The 20,489-nt window shown below is 46.6% G+C and overlaps 6 protein-coding genes across 6 annotated transcripts; 3 read left to right on the forward strand and 3 right to left on the reverse strand.

Annotated features, from left to right (window-relative positions):
• The first annotated feature begins 3,247 nt into the window (after positions 1 to 3,247).
• On the forward strand, positions 3,248 to 4,447 carry BC939DRAFT_468504 (uncharacterized protein). Its single transcript, XM_051557909.1, has one exon. The coding sequence runs from the start codon at positions 3,572 to 3,574 to the stop codon at positions 4,274 to 4,276; it is 705 nt and encodes a 234-aa protein (XP_051406707.1). The 5' UTR covers positions 3,248 to 3,571; the 3' UTR covers positions 4,277 to 4,447.
• A 1,612-nt stretch (positions 4,448 to 6,059) lies between these two features.
• On the reverse strand, positions 6,060 to 8,047 carry BC939DRAFT_468507 (chaperonin 10-like protein). Its single transcript, XM_051557910.1, has one exon. It carries the CDS (start codon positions 7,598 to 7,600, stop codon positions 6,479 to 6,481), a length of 1,122 nt encoding a protein of 373 aa, XP_051406708.1. The 5' UTR covers positions 7,601 to 8,047; the 3' UTR covers positions 6,060 to 6,478.
• Positions 8,048 to 11,884: 3,837 nt separating this feature from the next.
• Positions 11,885 to 13,087, reverse strand: BC939DRAFT_403561 (uncharacterized protein; the record flags this gene model as incomplete). Its single annotated transcript, XM_051552750.1, has 3 exons — positions 11,885 to 12,353; positions 12,476 to 12,547; positions 12,648 to 13,087. 3 exons carry the CDS (start codon positions 13,085 to 13,087, stop codon positions 11,885 to 11,887), a joined length of 981 nt encoding a protein of 326 aa, XP_051406709.1.
• Positions 13,088 to 14,109: 1,022 nt separating this feature from the next.
• Positions 14,110 to 15,229, forward strand: BC939DRAFT_468513 (uncharacterized protein). Its single transcript, XM_051557911.1, has one exon. It carries the CDS (start codon positions 14,297 to 14,299, stop codon positions 14,861 to 14,863), a length of 567 nt encoding a protein of 188 aa, XP_051406710.1. The 5' UTR covers positions 14,110 to 14,296; the 3' UTR covers positions 14,864 to 15,229.
• Positions 15,230 to 16,435: 1,206 nt separating this feature from the next.
• Positions 16,436 to 16,621, reverse strand: BC939DRAFT_381373 (uncharacterized protein; the record flags this gene model as incomplete). The annotated part of the gene is made up of 1 exon (XM_051551756.1): positions 16,436 to 16,621. A coding segment is annotated over one exon (186 nt), but the record flags the coding sequence as incomplete, so codon positions are not given.
• A 1,859-nt stretch (positions 16,622 to 18,480) lies between these two features.
• Positions 18,481 to 19,782, forward strand: BC939DRAFT_508130 (uncharacterized protein; the record flags this gene model as incomplete). The annotated part of the gene is made up of 2 exons (XM_051560965.1): positions 18,481 to 19,099; positions 19,247 to 19,782. 2 exons carry the CDS (start codon positions 18,481 to 18,483, stop codon positions 19,780 to 19,782), a joined length of 1,155 nt encoding a protein of 384 aa, XP_051406712.1.
• Between the last annotated feature and the right edge of the window lie 707 nt (positions 19,783 to 20,489).

Genomic DNA, 20,489 nt, shown 5'->3' on the forward strand with positions numbered 1-20,489 from the left:
GATATCATCATCAAGTCCCAGAATCGTGAAGGTCACATTCACCACGATGAGAGCGTCATTGAACGCCTGAACGATGCCAAACTCATTATCAATCAAGACAAATGTAATTTCTACAGCACCCAAGTTGCGTTACTCATATTCATCATCGATCTGAAGGGCAAGCGAGTCGATCTCCAAAAATTGGCTAATATCGATGACTGGCAACCGCCTACCACTGGAAAGCAGGTACAATCGTACATGGGCACTTTTAATTTCTTTAGGGAATTTATGCCTATGATCAGTACTATTGCTGCTCCACTTGATGCTTTGCGCAACGAGCCAGGCACATTTGAGTTAAACGAGATACAATTGCGTTGCTTTAATGCACTGAAGAATATTCTTGTGCAGGCACCTGTATTATCATTTCCGAATTTTGCTGAGCCCTTTTATGTCGCCACAGATGCATCTAACGTGGGTATTGGAGCTGTCTTGTACCAGCTGCCTGAAGACGAAGAGAATCCCAAGAACATTAGATATATTTCATTTGTCGCGAGGTCGTTGCAGGAGAGAGAAAGGAAGTACTCCGCAACGCAGAAGGAGCTACTAGGAATAGTATTCGCTCTAAAGAAATTTCATTATTATTTGTGGGGTAGGCATTTTACGTTGTACACGGACCACCGCGCACTGACGTTCATTCATTCTCAAAAGGAGATGAACTCGATGCTCACTAGATGGCAAGAGACCATCCTGGATTACACATTTAAAGTCATTTACCGACCATGAGTGCTTAATGTATTACCGGATGCATTGTCGCGGCAGTTCCCACGGGAGCTTTGGACGAGTAGAGTACCTATGAATGGACCTACGAAAATTTATAGCTACATGCATCTTATCCAGGATAAGCAAACTCCCAGAGAGACGGTACCAGAAGATAAACGTAAAACATTGCTAGCCGGTACTCACGCGCTTGGCCATTTTGGCACAAATGTCATGGTCAATCATATTCACTCTCTGAACAAAACTTGGCCCTTGATGGCTAAAGACTGCTTAGAATTTGTTCAGAGCCGTACAGAATGTCAACGCGTAAATATAAGACGCAAGGGATATCATCCTCTGTCTGCAATCCATGCCCAACTGCCCGGAGAGCATATGGCAATAGACCTTGCCGGATCTCTCCCAGGAAGTGCCAAAGGGAACACCATGTTGCTCATTTTAGTAGATGTCTGCACTCGGTTCGTCTTTCTCGTGCCCATGAAAAATAAGACAGCAGAAACCGTAGCGCACAAATTATTCAAGATATTTACCATCATTGGTTTTCCCCGCATTTTGCAGTCGGACAATGGAAAAGAGTTCGTTAATGAGATTATGAGAGTGATGGCCACAGAGATGGGTGTACAACATCGGTTGGTCACTCCATATCGCCCTCGAGCCAACGGCGTAGCCGAGAACCATGTTAAGACAGCTGTAAACATTATCCGTAAAGAAATCAAAGCGAAGAAACGCAATTGGGACCGACATGTCATCATGGCTCAATTAGCCATGAATACGAGAATTGTTGCGTTGCACAACTCGTCCCCTTTTTCGTTATTTTTTGCCAGACGATTCAACGGTTTCCATAATTTTTCAAACGATAAGGATGAACGATTATCCCATAGTGAACTCTTGGAGCGACTTCAATACATGACTGAAGTTGTCTTCCCAGCTGTGAACGCCAAGTCGCGTGCCACTCAGAAGAGAATGATTGAGCGATTCAACAGAACGGTACTGCACAATGAGTTTCCGGATGGAGCCAAGGTCATGACTCTCGATCCTATCTTGGGTGATAAATTGACACCCAAGTATGAAGGTCCTTACGTTGTTGTGCGTAGAACCATAGGCGGTGCGTATGTTTTGAAGGACGGCACTGGCGATTTGCTTCAACGCCAGTATGCCCCATCCCAACTCAAACTCGTACTCGACGACTACGACGACACCACTTACGAAGTAGAAGAGATTCACGAACATCGGGATAATTCTGAGGGGGGAGTGGAATACTTCGTAAGCTGCAAAGGGTATACAGAGAGGACCTGGGAACCAGAAGAGAACTTTGTTGAGAGAAAGTGTATCACAGACTACTGGAAGAGTCGCGATCTTCCTGGACCACCTTCTCGACCGCACCCTCGTCAAACTTTGAAGAGCCACAAGGCAAAGCAGAATCAGCAGGAGGCACTATTGACTCAGCGTCCAGTAGCACGTAAAAATACTATGAACAATTCTGCTGATAGTGTAACCACCCCGAAACCTAAACGCGGTCGCCCACCAAAGGTCAATATAAGCGCAATTGATCGAGAGCCACCCCGCAAACGAGGACGCGGTAGGCCACGAAGCATATCAGCGAGCAGAAAGTAGAGGAGCATGAGAAGGGGGTTTTTTATGTACTTTCCCCTTGAATCACGACAGAGGTTTTCCTTCGGGCTTTCCCTCGCAAGGCCTTTTTGCTTTTGCCTTGTAGTGATTATTACAATTGTCATGTAGAGGTTTTAAACTTTCCTCTGAAATTTATAATTTTATTTACCTTGAGGTTTTCACTTTTTCCTTCATACCGTAATCAATCTGCCCAATATGAGCAAGAAGACCTGGCTTACGCCTCCCATGGGAGGGGAGCTATGCCATATTGGACAGATACTTCACTAGGATCACGCTACGTAGAAAAGTCCGTCCGGTAACCTATATAAAGGGGACCGGACGGTGCTATTAAAGATCCCTCTCTTGTCTCGTGCTTACTTGTAGAGTCCGCGTCAAAAAGTCCCATCTCAAATATATTTTTACAATACGACATTTTGAATCGTCTATGTCCTCACGTGAGGTTCACGTACAAGGATGAGGATGGCCAAAGTTGCATGACTGGCTGCTGCACGCCTGAGGGGATCTGGCGTCAATAAAAAAAAAAAGGCCGCATGGTTGGCTGCATGTAAGCAAAGTTATCTATTTGACAACCCCCCTCTAATTGACCGCTGATGCTGCCCACTACACACTTGTCCACTGCAGGCTGCACTAACTCGCATCTGCTTGCTCTTACCATTCCTCCTCGCTGCCCCACTACTCCTCCTCCTCCTTTACCCCTGCTGACGAGTCATTACACTAGCCTACCCACATCCTCGTAGCATGGATCCAGCTGTACTGAGTAGAGCTGAACTGACCGCTGCCTCAATCGCCGCTGCAGTGTATGTGGATTCAGCAGGCGAGCCAAAATAAGTCTCGTAACAGCAGTCAATTAGGGGGGTTGGCAAATAATGCATGGCAACCCGGGTTGGCAAATAGATAACTTGCATGTAAGCATCCAGCCATGCAGCATCCAGCCAGTCATGTGCCAGCGTGCCCATGTGCATATGGCTGTCGTGAGCGACTGGGTTGGTCATCATCTGCGACATTTAACCTGAACCTTTACTTCCATAATTGTCAAAGACGCGTCCAGCCTCGAACATGAACAACAACGAAGACAGTGAAGGGACTTCAAGCAGCCCCACCTCCATACCCCACCACCTTTCCGCCCCCTCTCCACCATTTTCTACACCTTCTCCTCCCAGCTTTTCTGCACCATCACCTCAGGACGATGGCAATGTTGACCTTTTTGCGCCTCCTCTCGTGCTTTCCCCTACGTCTGGCGGCGACGCGTCCAAGCCCGCTAACGGTTCAGGCACGGATCCCGGATCGACCAATGAAAAATCTCCTCTTAAAAGGACCCCCAAAGACTTCGCCAGTCAAGTATGGCTGGCTCCCAGGCATACGCGCCTTGAACAAGACCCCGTCCCCAATGAGGAAAGCACGCGCACTCAAATTCAAGACTCGCGCCTCCCCCCAAGCGAACAAGGATGCTCAGTTTTCTGCAACGCCTAACCCCTTCCTGGAAACAAGCGACGAGGACGGCTGGAGAATGACTCTGAAGTCTTTGAAGCATCGCTCCAAAACCTTAAGCACAACCGAGCTCAACATGATGGCACATGTCTACCTTACCGTGGCCAAACTCGCGCCGCCCGAGGTTCAATTGTGGTTCAGGTCCTTGCCGGGCGCAAGCGACAGTTATCAACTGAAAGATCTGACGGGTGTAGGTGAAAACTCCTGTCAAGCCGCATTGAGAATCTCCAAGGGCGAGGATATAAAAGGAGGAGTTAGAACTGGGCGGCCTATGAAGGAGCAGGGTCCAGAGTACGCAGCTCAACTAGGCAAAGCTGTCGAAGGGCTTAACAAAAGAGGCCTTCCAAGCACAAGTGGTCGAATAAATGCCGCCATGAATGAACTCGAAGACCACAAATACTAGTTGAGTACTACGCAAAGGGACCTCAAAAGCATAGGCATGTACTGGGGCAAAGGAGTCAGACAGAACATATTGCATGATGCCCCTCAGAATGTAACGTTGCGGCTCAAGTACACTACCGAAAATAATGAGTAAATGATTTTCACTTTTGTAGCACATTTGTCAGTTGTTTCCGAACCCGGGTTATATAGCTGGTGATAGTTACAGGATAACATGCCAGTGCAATGAAAAGTAATCTACAGCATTTGGGAGATGCGGAGAAAATTATTGCGCGTTGTATACAGAATTAAGTTTAAACTGTTCAATTTACTCATTATTTCTCCCATGGACATGGTTTTTATTTTTTTTTATTCATCTTCGATATCAAGTTTACTGATGGCCTGTTTAGTACCTAGTGTGGCCTCCCTTGGCATTCTTAACAGCTTCGATCCTTCTGGGCATACTCTCAATCAAGCCTTGGCAGACAGAAGGGGGAATCTTGTTCCACTCCGCCTGAAATCTTTCCCATAGTTCGATCATGCCCTTCGGAGGCACCGGGTACTTGCCTAACTGGCGTTTTGCGTAGTCCCAGAGGTGCTCGATCGGATTTAGGTCAGGAGAGTTGGGCGGCCAGAACAACAAATTGTACTTGTGCTGCTTAAAGAAATTCATCGCAGTGCTGGAAGTGTGTTTCGAGTCGTTGTCCTGTTGAAAGATCATATCCTTAGGCTTGATCTTGTACCAGCGCTGGGTGAGTGGGAGACATTCCTCCAGGATTTCGACATAGAGACTGGCGTCCATGATCCCCTCGATCCTGGAAATGAATCCAGCACCATGCCAGGTCATGCACCCCCATAGCATGATGGAACCGCCGCCGAACTTGACCTCCTCCTGGACAAGCCGATCGTCCAGAGACTTGTCACCTCCCTTTTTCCAGACCCACAGGACTCCATCGGACCCAATGCGGTTGACCCTAGTCTCGTCGGACCAAACGACTCGTTTCCAATCATCGATTGTCCAGTGCTCGTACTTTCGCACGAAATCCATGCGCTCCGCCTTGTGCTTGGAGGTAAGTTTTGGCCTTCGCCGTTTGCGCACGGCGGTCAGACCCTCCTGTCTCAAGATCTGTCGAACTCTTGCTGCCGTCAAGTCCGTCCCAAAGTCTCTACTAAGCCGTTCCTGCACGTCTACAGCGATTTGAAGTGTACCATTTGTGATTTCTCGAACCATCAAACGTTTGGTTGCCTCGGATACTTTCCCAGGGCGGCCGGATTTTCGCGGCGGAAGGGTCTCCTTGATGGTCTGCGCGAGCTGAGAGACCTTGGCCTGTGATACTCCACGTCTCTTGGCAATGGCTCGTGTGGTCATTTTCAACCGGAGGTCAGCAATGATCCCCTGTTCAATGTTATGATTGAGCTTCTTCATGTAGGATTTAAAGTCGTGGCGTAAGGTAGTCGATATTATGGTAGTAGGAGTGTGTGGGTAGCTGAAGTGGAGAAGAAAGAGCAAAACGAGGTTCAAAAGTGCATGGGGGTAATAATGAGTAAATGACGTCATAATTTTTAATTTGAGATATATATGGCTCGCTGTATTAGACACACCTGGTAGTCATTCCACGCGATGCTGAATGGACCATGATATTACTGGCGAACATGCACAGCACTAGTGGTCTTGGACATCGAGGCATAAAATTTTATCGGCACTTATACCAAAACATTTACTCATTATTTTCGGTAGTGTATGTGTGTGTATGTGTGTGTGGATAGTATCTTCACTGAAAAAAATGAAATATATGGTGGTTTTTGAAGTCAGTGAGAAAGAGATGTGTCTCCAAACACACATCTACACAATATTTATTAATCAACTCTAGATTAAGTTTCAGAGGTGATAGATTTATATAGTAATAAAGCACGCTGGACTCGGCTGAATATGCAGCACTGTGTATTGTACAAGAGGCTGGGATATTTATACAGGTAGTCTATGAAGAAGAGTCTTGGCGAACAGTTACGTTAGACGAAGCAATGTGATATGCCAGAACTTGGCACTCCGTGTACAATACGATGGAAACAGTGGTGAAAAGTTGGACTGTGAAAGATAGCTTTAGTTGTGAAAGAGGAGGTTGTAATGAACAAAGAGTGGCTATACATATATTGCTGTGGCGTGATCGGTAAGAATATATCACACATTGAAGCCATCTCAGACGCCACTCATCCTTGACAGCCCATCTCACGCCTCCGATACCTTATATACCAGCTTCTCCCCACTAACGGCCTTACTCCTCAGTAGAGTTAGGGCGTTCTGCGCTCTCTCGACCAGCGTCGCTCCTTCAACTACCCGCTGGTTATTGGGCTTGATGATCCCTTGGGCTAACAGTGAAGGTAAAATCTCCGGCTGCAGCTTCTCCTTGAAGAAGTCGTTCTGAAGGTAGAAATGTGTACGCACGCCGCGGACAATGGCACCGTTGGCCCACTTGCCTGGCAGACATTTTGAGACGTCCATCTCGTACACTGGCTCCTCTTCCTCGCTTGCATCCTTGACTATGACAGGAAGCATGACGGCGACCCGGGAGCCTCTCTGAGCTATCTTGGCCAAGGGTTCCAGTGTGCCGTTGAGCGATCCTATACAATCCAAGATATATGGTACCTTGGGCTCCTCCGCGTCCTTCAAATAGTCCAGGATGTTGTTCACGACATCAGGTTTTCTGTAATCGAAGCAGACAGTCGCGCCGAGATTCTTGAGATATTCGTGGTGCTGATTGCTCGAGACGGTGAGGACATTGGTGTACCCCCAGTGCCGGAGAACCTGGATGGCAAATATGCCTACACTGCTACTGGCGCCCCAGACGAGGATAGGCCTGTTCGCCGCCTTGGGTTTCCAGTCCTTTGGGATAGGCCATGGCAGTTCGAGCTCGAGGTCGGCTGTGACTGAGTGAAATACGGTGACCAAGTTCACTGGCACCGTGACAGCAGCCTGCAGCGGTATTCCTTCGGGGACTTTGGAGGCCAGGTATGCGGGGATGGTGATGTACTGCTGTTGATTCGCCTCCTTGCCGCCATGGAATGCAAAAGTCGAGACGTGGTCTCCGACCTGGAGGCCCTTAAGGTCGCCTCCGGAGCCAGTAGCGACTACGGTTCCCACAGCGCCACCGCTTCCTTGCAGGGCTGGATACGAGGTGATGAGAAGGCCACCATCAGAGCGATGGAGATCCAGGGGTGAAGACGCGGTCCATTGAACATGTACCACTACCTCGCCAGCGGCAGGGGGATGCACTGGGGTCGAGATCTCGACGAGGGGAGAGCGCTTGGCCGGTAGAGCGACGGCTTTCTGGGTAGACGGAAGGGTTGACATGGTCGAAAACTGCGGATGGTGATGTAGATAAGGTGAGCTGAATGACAGAAAAGGGAGTTATAGTGAACAAAGCACCTGCTTAAATGCAAGCCAATAAATAGCAAGCTACCGTACTTATAGATGCAATAAAGTCTGCCATAGCGTTTTTATAAGCATTGTATTTGTAAGCGTTGTATTTGCAAGCATTGCGTGCTTTTTAACAGGCTGATTACCGCGTGATTTCATAGGGGACACAATGTACATGTGCATTGGTCTAGTATTAGACATTATTAATTAGCGTACATACCAGGGTCGGTTGATAAAAGCAAAAAATGCGTCCTTCAGCACGCTTGTGCTGCCGAGGCTTAGCATTCGATAGCGTCGTTTAATCCAGAAGCAGACGTGGTCCATCATCAGAGCAATATGAGTATTTCATGATGTCGTGTTGTACGCCGCCTTTCCTCATCCCTGCACGTTTGCAGGTTTTCCTGTCAAGTTTCTTTGGTACTTTTCTTTGGTCTCTGTTGAGTTTGTGCAGTGCATAAAATTCTTAGAAAATAAAATGCCGCAAACAAACATGTACACAGCCCAAGCTAACATGTACACTACCCTCAATACCTCAAGACAACGCTAGCGCGTCTAATTAGGGGGTTTCAAACTCAGTGGTTTCAATTTTTCTGCACGTACGCATTTTTATACGTATTTCTGTCACACGCATTTGGAAATACGCATCAAAATTACTGAGTTTGAAACCCCCTATTCGATTCGATTCGAATGGTACCCTTGAATTCAAATGATTCGATTAATTCGATTAGTCAAAATTTTTGAATAAGATGTCACGGACAACGCTTCAATTCTTTCCAGCTTAAGGGTAAATACACTTCGCTTTGAAGTATCAACACTTGGAGGTGAAGTGTCACTCTCAAAACAAGTAAAAAATGATGTCGTTTCTTCTCAATCACATAAAAAGATAACACCTCAGGGTTTCTGGCATCTCGTCGCTGAAGACATATTAAGAACTATACTTTTTTTTGGATAATTATCAGCACTGCTTTATGAAGTGTTAATTGAAGTGTAGGTTTGTCCTGAGAAAGCATAGGAAACGTCATCATATCCATTATTCACTTCTTTTTTGTTCGATCTCCTCCCCCAATCCATTATCCCCTTCAACCTTTCCCTTCAGATGTATTCCGAAGACCTTCGTTGGGTTGCCATCAATCTTTATTGTTTTCAGGGATATGACAAAGAGCACATTGCCCATTTACTAGGAGTATCTGTGCCTACTCTTTCGATCTGGATAAGTACGCACTCGTCCTTACTTTTCTAACACTTTACTCTGACAAGTGTGACACTTTAATTTTGACACTTCGTGGATTGTCGACAGCTCCTCGTCAGGAGTCGAATAAAAATTTATGAAATGCGCAATAATTCGATTAATTCAGTTAATTCGAATGGTTCTAATATTTCGATTGATTCTATTGATTCGATTGATTCGATTGATTCGATTAATCCGATTAATTCGATTAATTTGAATGATTCGAATGAATCGAATTATCAGTTTTATTCGAATAGATGCGCTAGCGAAGGATCAAGAACAGTATCGGTGGGTCAGAAATCAGAAATAAATTTTTGATTTTTGACCTGATGGTTCAGCCACACGTATCTCACCAAAAAAACACTTGATACTATTAAGTATCAAAGTGGCTGAAGGTACACAACTCGTTAGGGTTGATACATAACCGCCTGCGGGTTCGAGGGCTCTTTTTTTGCAATGATGAATGGTAAGCAAAGGGCGTTGACGAAGTGTTCATTCGATGGGAGGGGGGAGGGGGCATGCAATGAGCCATGTAGCAATGTACAGTCCACGGAAAAAGTGTTAGCATGTTTTCATAATTTCGACCTTTTTTCTTTGATACTTACATCAATACCGCCTACTGCTACGAGGCTTCACGCGATCAACCTCGTATATTTGTTAAGGTTACCTGCCAAGTTACGAGCCAATGGATGCACTCTATCCGGCTAATTGAGGACATGAACATATTGACCCCATTCTAACACTTTTTCGAAATATGACCACCCTCTGATTCTGTTAGCTACTTTTCTGCCATTAATAATCGATATGGCCTCCTTTATTTGCGTGAAGCTTCTTCATGCGCTCGGGCATGCTCTCATATAGCTCGTGAAGGAATTCGATATCTATTGTTGTCCATATATCCTGAACACGCTCCCAGAGGTCGTCCAAAGAGCTTGGTGCCTCTGGATACTGATCAAGTCGGTACTTGAGGTGCGACCATAGATGCTCGATCGGGTTGAGGTCCGGAGAATTCGCAGGCCATTCCATGACTGCGATCTTGGATTTCCTAAGGAAGTGTTCGACTACGCCTGCTGTATGCACTTTGGCATTGTCCTGCTGAAAAATGAATTTTGCTGGATCCATACCAAACCAATCCCGAGATGCGCAAAGATGGTCCTTCTGTCAAGATCTGGACTGGCAGGCAAGTGGAGAATGTAAGAGCAAGAGTGAGTACAGGGCAGGAAAGTATTTTATTGCAGACTGAGGTTTGATTATGGCAGCTAGTTATGTCTTTTATATGTGAATAAAACTTGACTCGGGACCCCAGCTCGGTAGCTTATGTCCTATAAGCTCCCGTACTCGGGACCGAAACATAATGGAATGGACAAGGGTGGACGCGGGCAATCGTCTACTTGAAACGGGCAAGCAACGTTAAACCAGTTATGCTTTCCGTGTGGGGTAATTCTGGAGACGCGACGTGATTTGGGCTCGCGTAGCAGACGCAAGGTAATCACAAGCCACTAGGGTCAATTGAGATGAGCGCAAGTCTGTCCTCAACCTTAATTCGTGACACCTTCAGTACATCGAGGTAGGTTTGTGCATCCATACTTCCTGGGATCCAGCAGGCATCGCCCAAGCCATAAAATGTCATGCAACCCCAGACCATAATTTTGCCCCCTCCGCCCTGCTTTATTTTCTGCACTTGGTGAGGTTGGATATCCTTCCTGTTGGGCTTCTTGTAATAGAATTTCCTGCCGAAGGACCCAATCCTGCTGATTATAGTTTCGTCCGAGAACATCACATTCTTCCAGTCGTCCACGGTCCATTTCAAGTGCGCCTTAGCAAATTCGTAGCGTGCTCTGATTGATCCGGTGTCAGATCACGCTTCCTAGGCTGGACGTATGCTTTTAAGCCCTCCTGTTTAAGGTAGTTCCGGACACTGTCTACATGAACCTGCACTCCTTGCACCGATTGGATAAGTCGCTGGCCGTCGCGGAGGGTTACGGCTTTTCCTGTGACGAAATGACGAGCAAGTAAGGTCTTGGTCTTCTTCGAAACCTTCGAAGGACGCCCTATTTTAGGGGATGGAACGTTCTCCTTGTCCCTTTGACGAATCTTGGAAACGGAGAAAGTAGAGATATGCAAGGATCTTGAGACCTCGCGGACAGATTTTCCTTGCCGAAGTTGGATAATCGCATCGCGTACGGTTTGTTCTCGCAGCCGCTTCATGTTTGATGTAAACTTGGGATGAATGTGGCGTAGGATGGGAGTAGTGGATAACTGTGCAGTTGTATTGTTCTAGTTGCGAGTGAGGATGCAGACCGTAAGGGAAGAGCACAATTTATAGGATTTTTTAAAAAGTGTTAGAGTGCACCTCATGACTTTCGAGATCCTTCGTTCCTCAGCTGAAGGTCATTCAAGCCTGGAACATTCTAGAAAACCCCTTGTAAATTACGACATTGTCCACCAGACATCTCGGTCCTTGGTAATAGCGTAATAGGGAGATAAAGGAGTATAAGTCCAAAATAGCAAAACATGCTAACTGTCACGAACCTATGCTTATTCAGAGTCAAGATGACCTTCTTAAGCGTGGCAGGACAGAACAAGGGGGAGGAGATGCAGTTTGGGAAACAGGGTCAAGAAAGCGTAGATATATTGAAGTTGCTAGATAAGGAATAAAAGATACAGAACTACGGGATATATATATGTTTCTCATTGCCTTCGTGTAACGGTCGTACGCGTTGCCAAGAGTCGACCGATCACTTGCCAAGTATCGATCGATCGTGTCGTGGCACGCGACACTAACACTTTTTCCGTGGACTGTATCACACTATAGCAAAAATTTCTCGCGCGCCCCAAGACCAAGTCAAGACAGTGTCACTTAGTCCAAGATACCATGGCACTCTCGCTTAATTCCCGTATCGAAGGCTCATCCCTTCATGGGCATTGGTATGGAATTGTCATAAAAATCATAGAGGGAGAAGTTTATTACGTATAATTAGTAAGGTTTCCTACGCGCGAACTTTCTCTATAACCAACTTTTCCGAGAACGCCCACAACTTCTCTTGCAACTCCTCATCCTGAGCATAAGCACTCGGCTGAATCTCATTCGCAATAGGAACAAAATATCGTCCTCGGATATCCTTGTTCACAATCTCGGGACTCGTAGCGACATATAACTGTGTCAACGCACCGACTTCTGGGGTCATTGCCATGACAGCCGTTATAGCCTCAAGGACCCTTAAGACCACCGGTCCAAACAACTCCTTATTGTGGCGCTGCAGTTCTGTGGCCACAAAGCCAGGGTGGACAATGTTGACATAAACTTGCGTATCGGCAAATCGACGGGCGAGTGCTTTGCCAAAGAGAACGTTGGCGAGTTTGGAACGACCATAGCGAGAAACGATAGTGGACATCTTCTCGTCGTTAAGGGTGTCAAAGTCGATACCGCCCTCGACTGGTCTTTCGTGGGAATGAGAACTGTACCGAGGAAAGAGTGGAACGAAGCAATTGCACAGTTAGTGCGACAGTTGACCGGAGATATTGTTACGTAGGGATCCTTCCTTCAACGAGTGCGATGTGTATATTTCCACAAGTGTTACCTCAAAACGACAATTCTCGAAGGTTGTGACTCCTTGATCCGATCCAACAACGCCGTCGTGAAAACAAAGTGTCTATGAAGAGGAAGGAAGGGATGAGATGACAATTAACACTCTAACAGTTTAGCAGGCTATATTTTTAGCGTTCAAAAAAACAATCGCTTGGTTCTCTTACCCCATATGGTTGACAGCGAATTGCTGTTCGATGCCATCGGCACTCAACGCAAAAGGGGTCGTCATGATACCCGAGTTATTGACAAGCAGGTGCAAAGGCAAACCCTTGTTCAAGAACTCGTTCGCGGCCTTCTTACACTTGCTCATATCGTTCAAATCCAATTCCAAAAACTCAAGGTTGGGAGCAGGAGCTCGGGGGTACTTTTCCTTGATTTCTTGTTTAGCCTTCTCGACCGCATGCAAGGCACGTTCCTCGCTACGGCAGGCCAAAAAGACATGTGCGCCATGACCAGCCAAAGCGACCATGGTCGCGTATCCGAGTCCTGTGTTGGCACCAGTCACAATCGCCACTTTGCCGGTCTGATCAGGGATGAGGTCGTTTGAGTAGCGGTTGGGAGTGAAGTATGTCTTCCAGTACGCCAGCTGTTTTATGGAGCTCATTGTTGTAGCGTGTTTTGCGTGCGTGTGAATGAGGGAAAAAAGAATGAGGGTGAGTGCGAGGGCGAGGAATAAGAAGTGATTAGAATTTTTCTTTGTCTTTATGGTAACTGGTCTGTGGTTCGTTGCATGAAAATTATGCATTGGTTTTTTTGGACCTTGGAGCAGGTTTCTTTTGGACTAAATGGAGCAAATTTTATACAAATGGTAGTCTTGTGCCACAAAATCACGTGCGATCCCCGCAATTAAAATCTGAGTTGTTTAAGATACCATTATTATTTAGGCTCGAATCCAGCCTTCATTAAAGCGTCAGCCACTATTCCCTTTTTCAGAAGGGATGGCAATTTGCTTCTCTTACGGCTGGTTGCAAACTCGGGCGTTTACTATAGCTTATTCTTTTTGGAAGGTTGTTAAGGGTTTCTTGCTTCTCCCCAAAAATTTGTACGTGGATCTGGATCTGTATTACCATGCCTGCATGGTCGCATGGTCTTGCTTTTTTTTTTCTTTTTTTCTCACACGCTACGACTTTAGCTGGCAGAGTCGAATAACATGAAGACTCAAGCTTATTATCCGAGGGCCAGGACCATATATGTGTTATCTTCTTTTATTGAAATAAAATGCGAAAATCCAGAAACTACCCGTAAGGAAAAAATGAAATAAATTCTGCTCGTATACCATGAATGCCTACTATCTTCTCAAAGGAGAGCCAGGGCGTGCAGAAATGAACCAGGGTGGGAAAAGAGGGTGGGACATATATGGTCCTGGCCCTCGGATAATAAGCTTGAGTCTTCATGTTATTCGACTCTGCCAGCTAAAGTCGTAGCGTGTGAGAAAAAAAGAAAAAAAAAAGCAAGACCATGCGACCATGCAGGCATGGTAATACAGATCCAGATCCACGTACAAATTTTTGGGGAGAAGCAAGAAACCCTTAACAACCTTCCAAAAAGAATAAGCTATAGTAAACGCCCGAGTTTGCAACCAGCCGTAAGAGAAGCAAATTGCCATCCCTTCTGAAAAAGGGAATAGTGGCTGACGCTTTAATGAAGGCTGGATTCGAGCCTAATTATTATTATTATTATTGGCTCTACTCAATTCCTTTTATATTCAAAAATTTAAAATGAACAAAATTTTAAGCGATGTCACGTGACCTTACGGGCCCCTTCGCTCCCCATCATCTACGGCTACTGCTTCCGTCTCACACAGTCACCCACCATGGCGCGACGTGATTACGAGAGACAATGGCGAGCGCAACTCAAGGCGGCAATCGTGGTGCAGTCAGAGCAGCTGGAAGATTCCTTTCGCAATAGTCTCTCGGCGCAAGACTTGGAGGATGCACTCACATTCGAGGGAACTCTTGCTGCGCCTAATGGTGACATGGACTTTGTAGATGAACTGGTCTCGGAACTTGCGCGCTCATACTCTTTTCGATATATCTCCAGGCCCCTTATGTACGCTCGCAACAACCATAGTGTAATTGAGCGTTTGGAAGGGTTCAACAACAGGAAGTGCCTGGCCTTCATGAGGATGAAGAGCTCCAGTTTTTTGAAACTCTTACGACTTGTCTTCAACCACAACATTTTTAAGAGCGGTGGGTACAAGGAGCAGGAGGAGGTGGCAGTACAACTGGCAATTGTTCTGGACCGACTGGGGCACAATGGAAACGGCATGGCAGCAACCCGTCTTGCAGAAACGTGGCACAAGAGTGAAGGATCTTGCACCAATTACACAAACCGAGTTTTAATTGCAATTCTGTCTTTGCAAGAGCGTTTTTTGCACTGACCCACTCCAGAGCAGCGGCAGGCACACTCGGCAAGAGTAGCACATAAGGGGTTTTCTGGTTGCGTGGGGTTTGTAGACGGGACCACAGTTCCCTTTGAGCAGCACCCTTCGCATCAGGGTGACTTTTACTTTGATCGATACGGCCGATACTCTCTCAACCTGCAGGTAATCTGTGATATTGATCGAAGGATACTCTTCCTCTTTTCTGGATACTCAGGTAAGATGCAACAGGATTACCACTCGGTTACCAAGCTGCACGGTTACGACACACAGAGCCAGGATGGGAGCCCGGCATCATGACAACACCACTACGACACTGTACAATAGGCCCCAGACATGTATATATAGACCCTACTTACGATCATTAAACAGCATTCATTTCTACGCATTCCTACTTGACCACTGCCCTTGACCCCTTGACTCTGCTGCTGTTGCAACTACTGATCAGGTTTTTTTTGAAAAATTCATGGCGGTCTTGACTCTGAAAGGGCATTGTGCTCTTTGTGTCGGTAGTTGTTTCCTTTGACGTTGTCGTTTAAGAGTCTGTTGCTCGTGTTGCTCCAACTGCTCCAGTTGTTCAATCTGTTGCCGCTTTGGCTGTTGCTGTTGCTGTTGCTGTTGCTGTTGCTGTTGCTTTTGCCATCTCTGTAGCAAGATCTATTGCTGTTCCTGTCGCTGTTGCTGTTGCTGTTGCCATTGCTGGTGCAATTGCTGTTGCCGTTGCTGGTACTGTTGCTCTTGCTCTTGCCGTTGCTGTTGCTGTTGCTGCTGCTATTGCAGTTGCTTCTTATCCCATTCCTGCAATTCATCTTTCGAATCACTCGATAGTAGTCGTTTGAGCTCTAGCATGTGTTGTTTGAATTCTTTGATAGACTCTGATGTGGCTGTTGGTGGTTCTGGTGCTGGTATCTGTAGCGTTATGTATGGTAAGCCTTGTTTGAGGTCTATCCTGCTCTGCGCTCCGGCTGGTGCTGGTGCTGATGCTGGTACTGGTGCTGGTACTGATGCCGATGCTGGTGCTGGTGCTGGTAGTGCTGGTTGATGCGGCATTGTATTTTGCAAATATTGTCTGAGGTCTATCCTTTTCAGTCCTGACGGCCTTTCAGATCTGATTGTTACGTTCAGCTCTATGAGCCTGATGCTGAGCATTCGTCCGATTAGAGGCGTCAGTGGCTCCCAACGGACGACCTCAGGGAGACTCGTTACCTTGACGACAGCGGCGCTTTTGGCTGCTAGCTTATCCATCATTGAATCAGGCATCACACTGCCTGAGCCCACTAGATAGCAGCGATCCTTGTAGAAGAGATTGAAAGCGTCAAGCCTCCAGGCCTTGATCACCTCCAATGCGCGAGCCTTCTCTGCTCCTGCCCGTAATGGTGGCCGACCTTTCTTAATTTTACTGGTCCCCGCAATTCCCGTTTCCATGACAAATTCGGGGTTACATATGTCGCAACAGTTTTCTAGATCCTGGTGTTGGTTGTTGAAATACGAATTCAGATATCTGCGTCGACAGGTGGTCGAGGTGACATATTTTTTGAGTGCCGGTTCAATCGACTGGATATCACGTCGTGGCACAAGAAGAATCCCGGACCCAGAAATGTGTGGATCGCGCGCCGCTCGACCAAGTCGTTGAACAAGAGTCGAGATATTGTTGGGATATCCATACTGGACGACGCGGACAACGTCACTGATATCGCACCCCATTCCTGCTGCCTCCGTCGACAGCAATACATACAGTGTTGTCAAAAACTGATTCATCGATCCGCTGATTCTGACATTCTCATTGCATTCGCCATCCCTTTTTCATCAATTCTCAACTGGAGTCTCATCATTCATTCCTCGGATTAGTTACATCATTCTCATCCGCTCGCTTTGGAAACAAATCTCGTCATCGTTGCTCCTCGTAGATCTGAGATGAACTCATTCATTAAATCAAATGATCGATATGCTGTCGCGTGCCACGACACGATCGATCGATACTTGGCAAGTGATCGGTCGACTCTTGGCAACGCGTACGACCGTTACACGAAGGCAATGAGAAACATATATACATCCCGTAGTTCTGTATCTTTATTCCTTATCTAGCAACTTCAATATATCTACGCTTTCTTGACCCTGTTTCCCAAACTGAATCTCCTCCCCCTTGTTCTGTCCTGCCACGCTTAAGAAGGTCATCTTGACTCTGAATAAGCATAGGTTCGTGACACATGCTCTATGTGGAAACTTTGGCGGCAGATATCAATGTCTTATATTTACTGATTTGCCGCACAACTATGTCAACACATCCTACTTGATGTTCTCAACATTACCTATAAGTGTTATTTCCACATCCAGTTCTTTGACTACCATTTGGCACATATACTCCCACATGGATTTCCTGCGTAAAACGGTGTCAATGACATCTTTCGGCGGCCGTACTTGCTTCACTGATACTTTGAGGGCAAGATCTCTCATAAAGAATCTTATTGGATACAATATAAAAAGTTGAGATCGTTGCGGAGTCTCTCCAAGGCATAATCGCCTGATAGCCTCCCTGATCGCACTAATCCCATGTACCAAAAATAGTTTGTAACATTACGCCTTGAGGAGAGTCTGCAACGATCTCAACTTTTTATATTGTATCCAATAAGATTCTTTATGAGAGATCTTGCCCTCAAAGTATCAGTGAAGCAAGTACGGCCGCCGAAAGATGTCATTGACACCGTTTTACGCAGGAAATCCATGTGGGAGTATATGTGCCAAATGGTAGTCAAAGAACTGGATGTGGAAATAACACTTATAGGTAATGTTGAGAACATCAAGTAGGATGTGTTGACATAGTTGTGCGGCAAATCAGTAAATATAAGACATTGATATCTGACGCCAAAGTTTCCACATAGAGCATGTCGATCAATTGATTTAATGAATGAGTTCATCTCAGATCTACGAGGAGCAACGATGACGAGATTTGTTTCCAAAGCGAGCGGATGAGAATGATGTAACTAATCCGAGGAATGAATGATGAGACTCCAGTTGAGGATTGATGAAAAGGGATGGCGAATGCAATGAGAATGTCAGAATCAGCGGATCGATGAATCAGTTTTTGACAGCACTGTAGGGGTCGTCCTTTCGATGTTACAAGGAAAAACCAATCGCGAGGGAAAGGAAAATTTCGGAGTTGTTGTACGCAATAAGGACGTCGAGATTTGTCCTGTCAATAGCTTTGCATTCTACTTGTTCGAGCAATGGATGGTATGCAACGCTTGATACTGCTTTCTGCCCAATAATATCATTTTTTTTTATAAATATTTAATAATACCTTTCTGTCCCTTCCTGTCTCTCTATAGTATGGTAGATCACCTTTCGATGACGACGGATGGATTGCGTACTGCCTAATGCCTGGCAAGGATAACAAGTCCAAGCTGTCGGCTGCAGCCCACTACCGGGCCTCAAAAGAGCTATGGGAGGATGCAGGAGTCGTTACCTCGAAACCCACTCATGCTCATCGCGGTGCTGGGGCTCGCCATGCCCAGGATGCTGGTGCAGAGATATCTGCGATCGAGCAACATGGTAGTTGAGGTCATGGCCGCGTCTCGACACATTACTTGACCAGAATCCCGCACAAGGTTGCATTCCAGATGGCTGGTTGTACACACCCTAATGAACGTCTATGGCTGGCCCGGAACACTGTAATACCACCACCTGAGCTTCAGCGGCAGGTTTTCCCGTTCATCAAAGATCACTTCAAGGAGCTTGAAGGACGCGAGGATTGGCTGCAATGGCTCGAAAACGTGATGATGGACAGAAACGTGTATCATAAGCGGCAGTCGACCAAGCGAATGGCAATCTCGTTCTCCGATATTCTTAAAATCAGGATGCTGCTCCTTCTGGCCCACCTACGTAAAGTCGTCTTGCAGGATGCTGTCGCACTTATGAGCCTCCCCAATGAGCCGTTCCTGTATGGGGACCATCGCATCCTTCAGCACAGCGTCTTCAAAGGATCCTTGTTTTTGGAGTTCAAGGGAACCTTGCTAAGGAGTATGGAAACCGCAAGATCTCCCATGACGGACAGTCTTTCCGTCAATACCCCAGCTCTCCATAACGAATTCAGCAGGATGAACAACAGAATGAGTCGAGCCGAAAGCGAACTTCGCCATCTCTTTCAAGAAAGCAACAACCAGGCAGCCCAGCAAGTAAAGCGCCTCGAACACCTCCTTGTCAACCAGTTCAGCAGCTATGTCACCCACAACAACAGCTGTAATAAGGAGCTAGTAGCTCGGATGTTTGGAATTATACAAGACATATCGACTTCGATTAGTCACACTGCTCACCTTGGACTGTAGTCGATTATGGGGCATCAGCAGCAGCCGGGGCAGCAGCAGGGGTAACAGGTTCCGCCTGTAGCACCAACAGCACCAGTAACACCAGTAGCACCGGTAGCTCCAGCAGCCCCAGCAGCCCCAGCAGCTCCTAGACAGCAGTCCTTGAAGGAGAGACGGATGGTGCTCGAAGAAGAATTAGGGTCCCGGTATGTACACTATCCACCTAATAGTGTGGATCTCGTCGACGTTACAATGCTGCCGTGCAATGAACCACTTCAACGACAATGGGATGAATGGTTCAGGGGCGTAGACGGGCGGCCATCACTTTGGATCTTGAATAAGACGTTTAAATCCAAATGGCGCAAAGGGCATGGTAACACGCTGGCGAAAACATTCTCGTTCAAGAAGACAATCGTGTACTCCATCTTGGATTTGATACTGAACACCGAAGGGGCGACGTTGGAGGCAAGGGAGGAGTCAGCCTTGCAGGTCGTGGAGGATCAACTGAGGGTCATGACCTTGAACAGATATTACCTGAACGTCGCTAAGGGTATGGGGCAGCTGGGGCAGCCAGGCCCGCAGCTGGAGGACGAGGAGGAGCAGGAGGAGAATGCCTAGAGGAACACGCGACTTAAAACATGAGATATATTATTGCTATATTGCTAGATTGCTAGATAATACTCCGCCATACTTGAAAAGAAGTTAGCTGTTGCTACATTGCTACAGTCCACGGAAAAAGTGTTAGCATGTTTTGCTATTTTGGACTTATACTCCTTTATCTCCCTATTACGCTATTACCAAGGACCGAGATGTCTGGTGGACAATGTCGTAATTTACAAGGAGTTTTCTAGAATGTTCCAGGCTTGAATGACCTTCAGCTGAGGAACGAAGGATCTCGAAAGTCATGAGGTGCACTCTAACACTTTTTAAAAAATCCTATAAATTGTGCTCTTCCCTTACGGTCTGCATCCTCACTCGCAACTAGAACAATACAACTGCACAGTTATCCACTACTCCCATCCTACGCCACATTCATCCCAAGTTTACATCAAACATGAAGCGGCTGCGAGAACAAACCGTACGCGATGCGATTATCCAACTTCGGCAAGGAAAATCTGTCCGCGAGGTCTCAAGATCCTTGCATATCTGTACTTTCTCCGTTTCCAAGATTCGTCAAAGGGACAAGGAGAACGTTCCATCCCCTAAAATAGGGCGTCCTTCGAAGGTTTCGAAGAAGACCAAGACCTTACTTGCTCGTCATTTCGTCACAGGAAAAGCCGTAACCCTCCGCGACGGCCAGCGACTTATCCAATCGGTGCAAGGAG

Source organism: Gamsiella multidivaricata, assembly GCF_025024155.1.
Source record: "Gamsiella multidivaricata strain RSA 2152 chromosome Unknown BC939scaffold_118, whole genome shotgun sequence".
NCBI lineage: Eukaryota > Fungi > Mortierellomycota > Mortierellomycetes > Mortierellales > Mortierellaceae > Gamsiella > Gamsiella multidivaricata.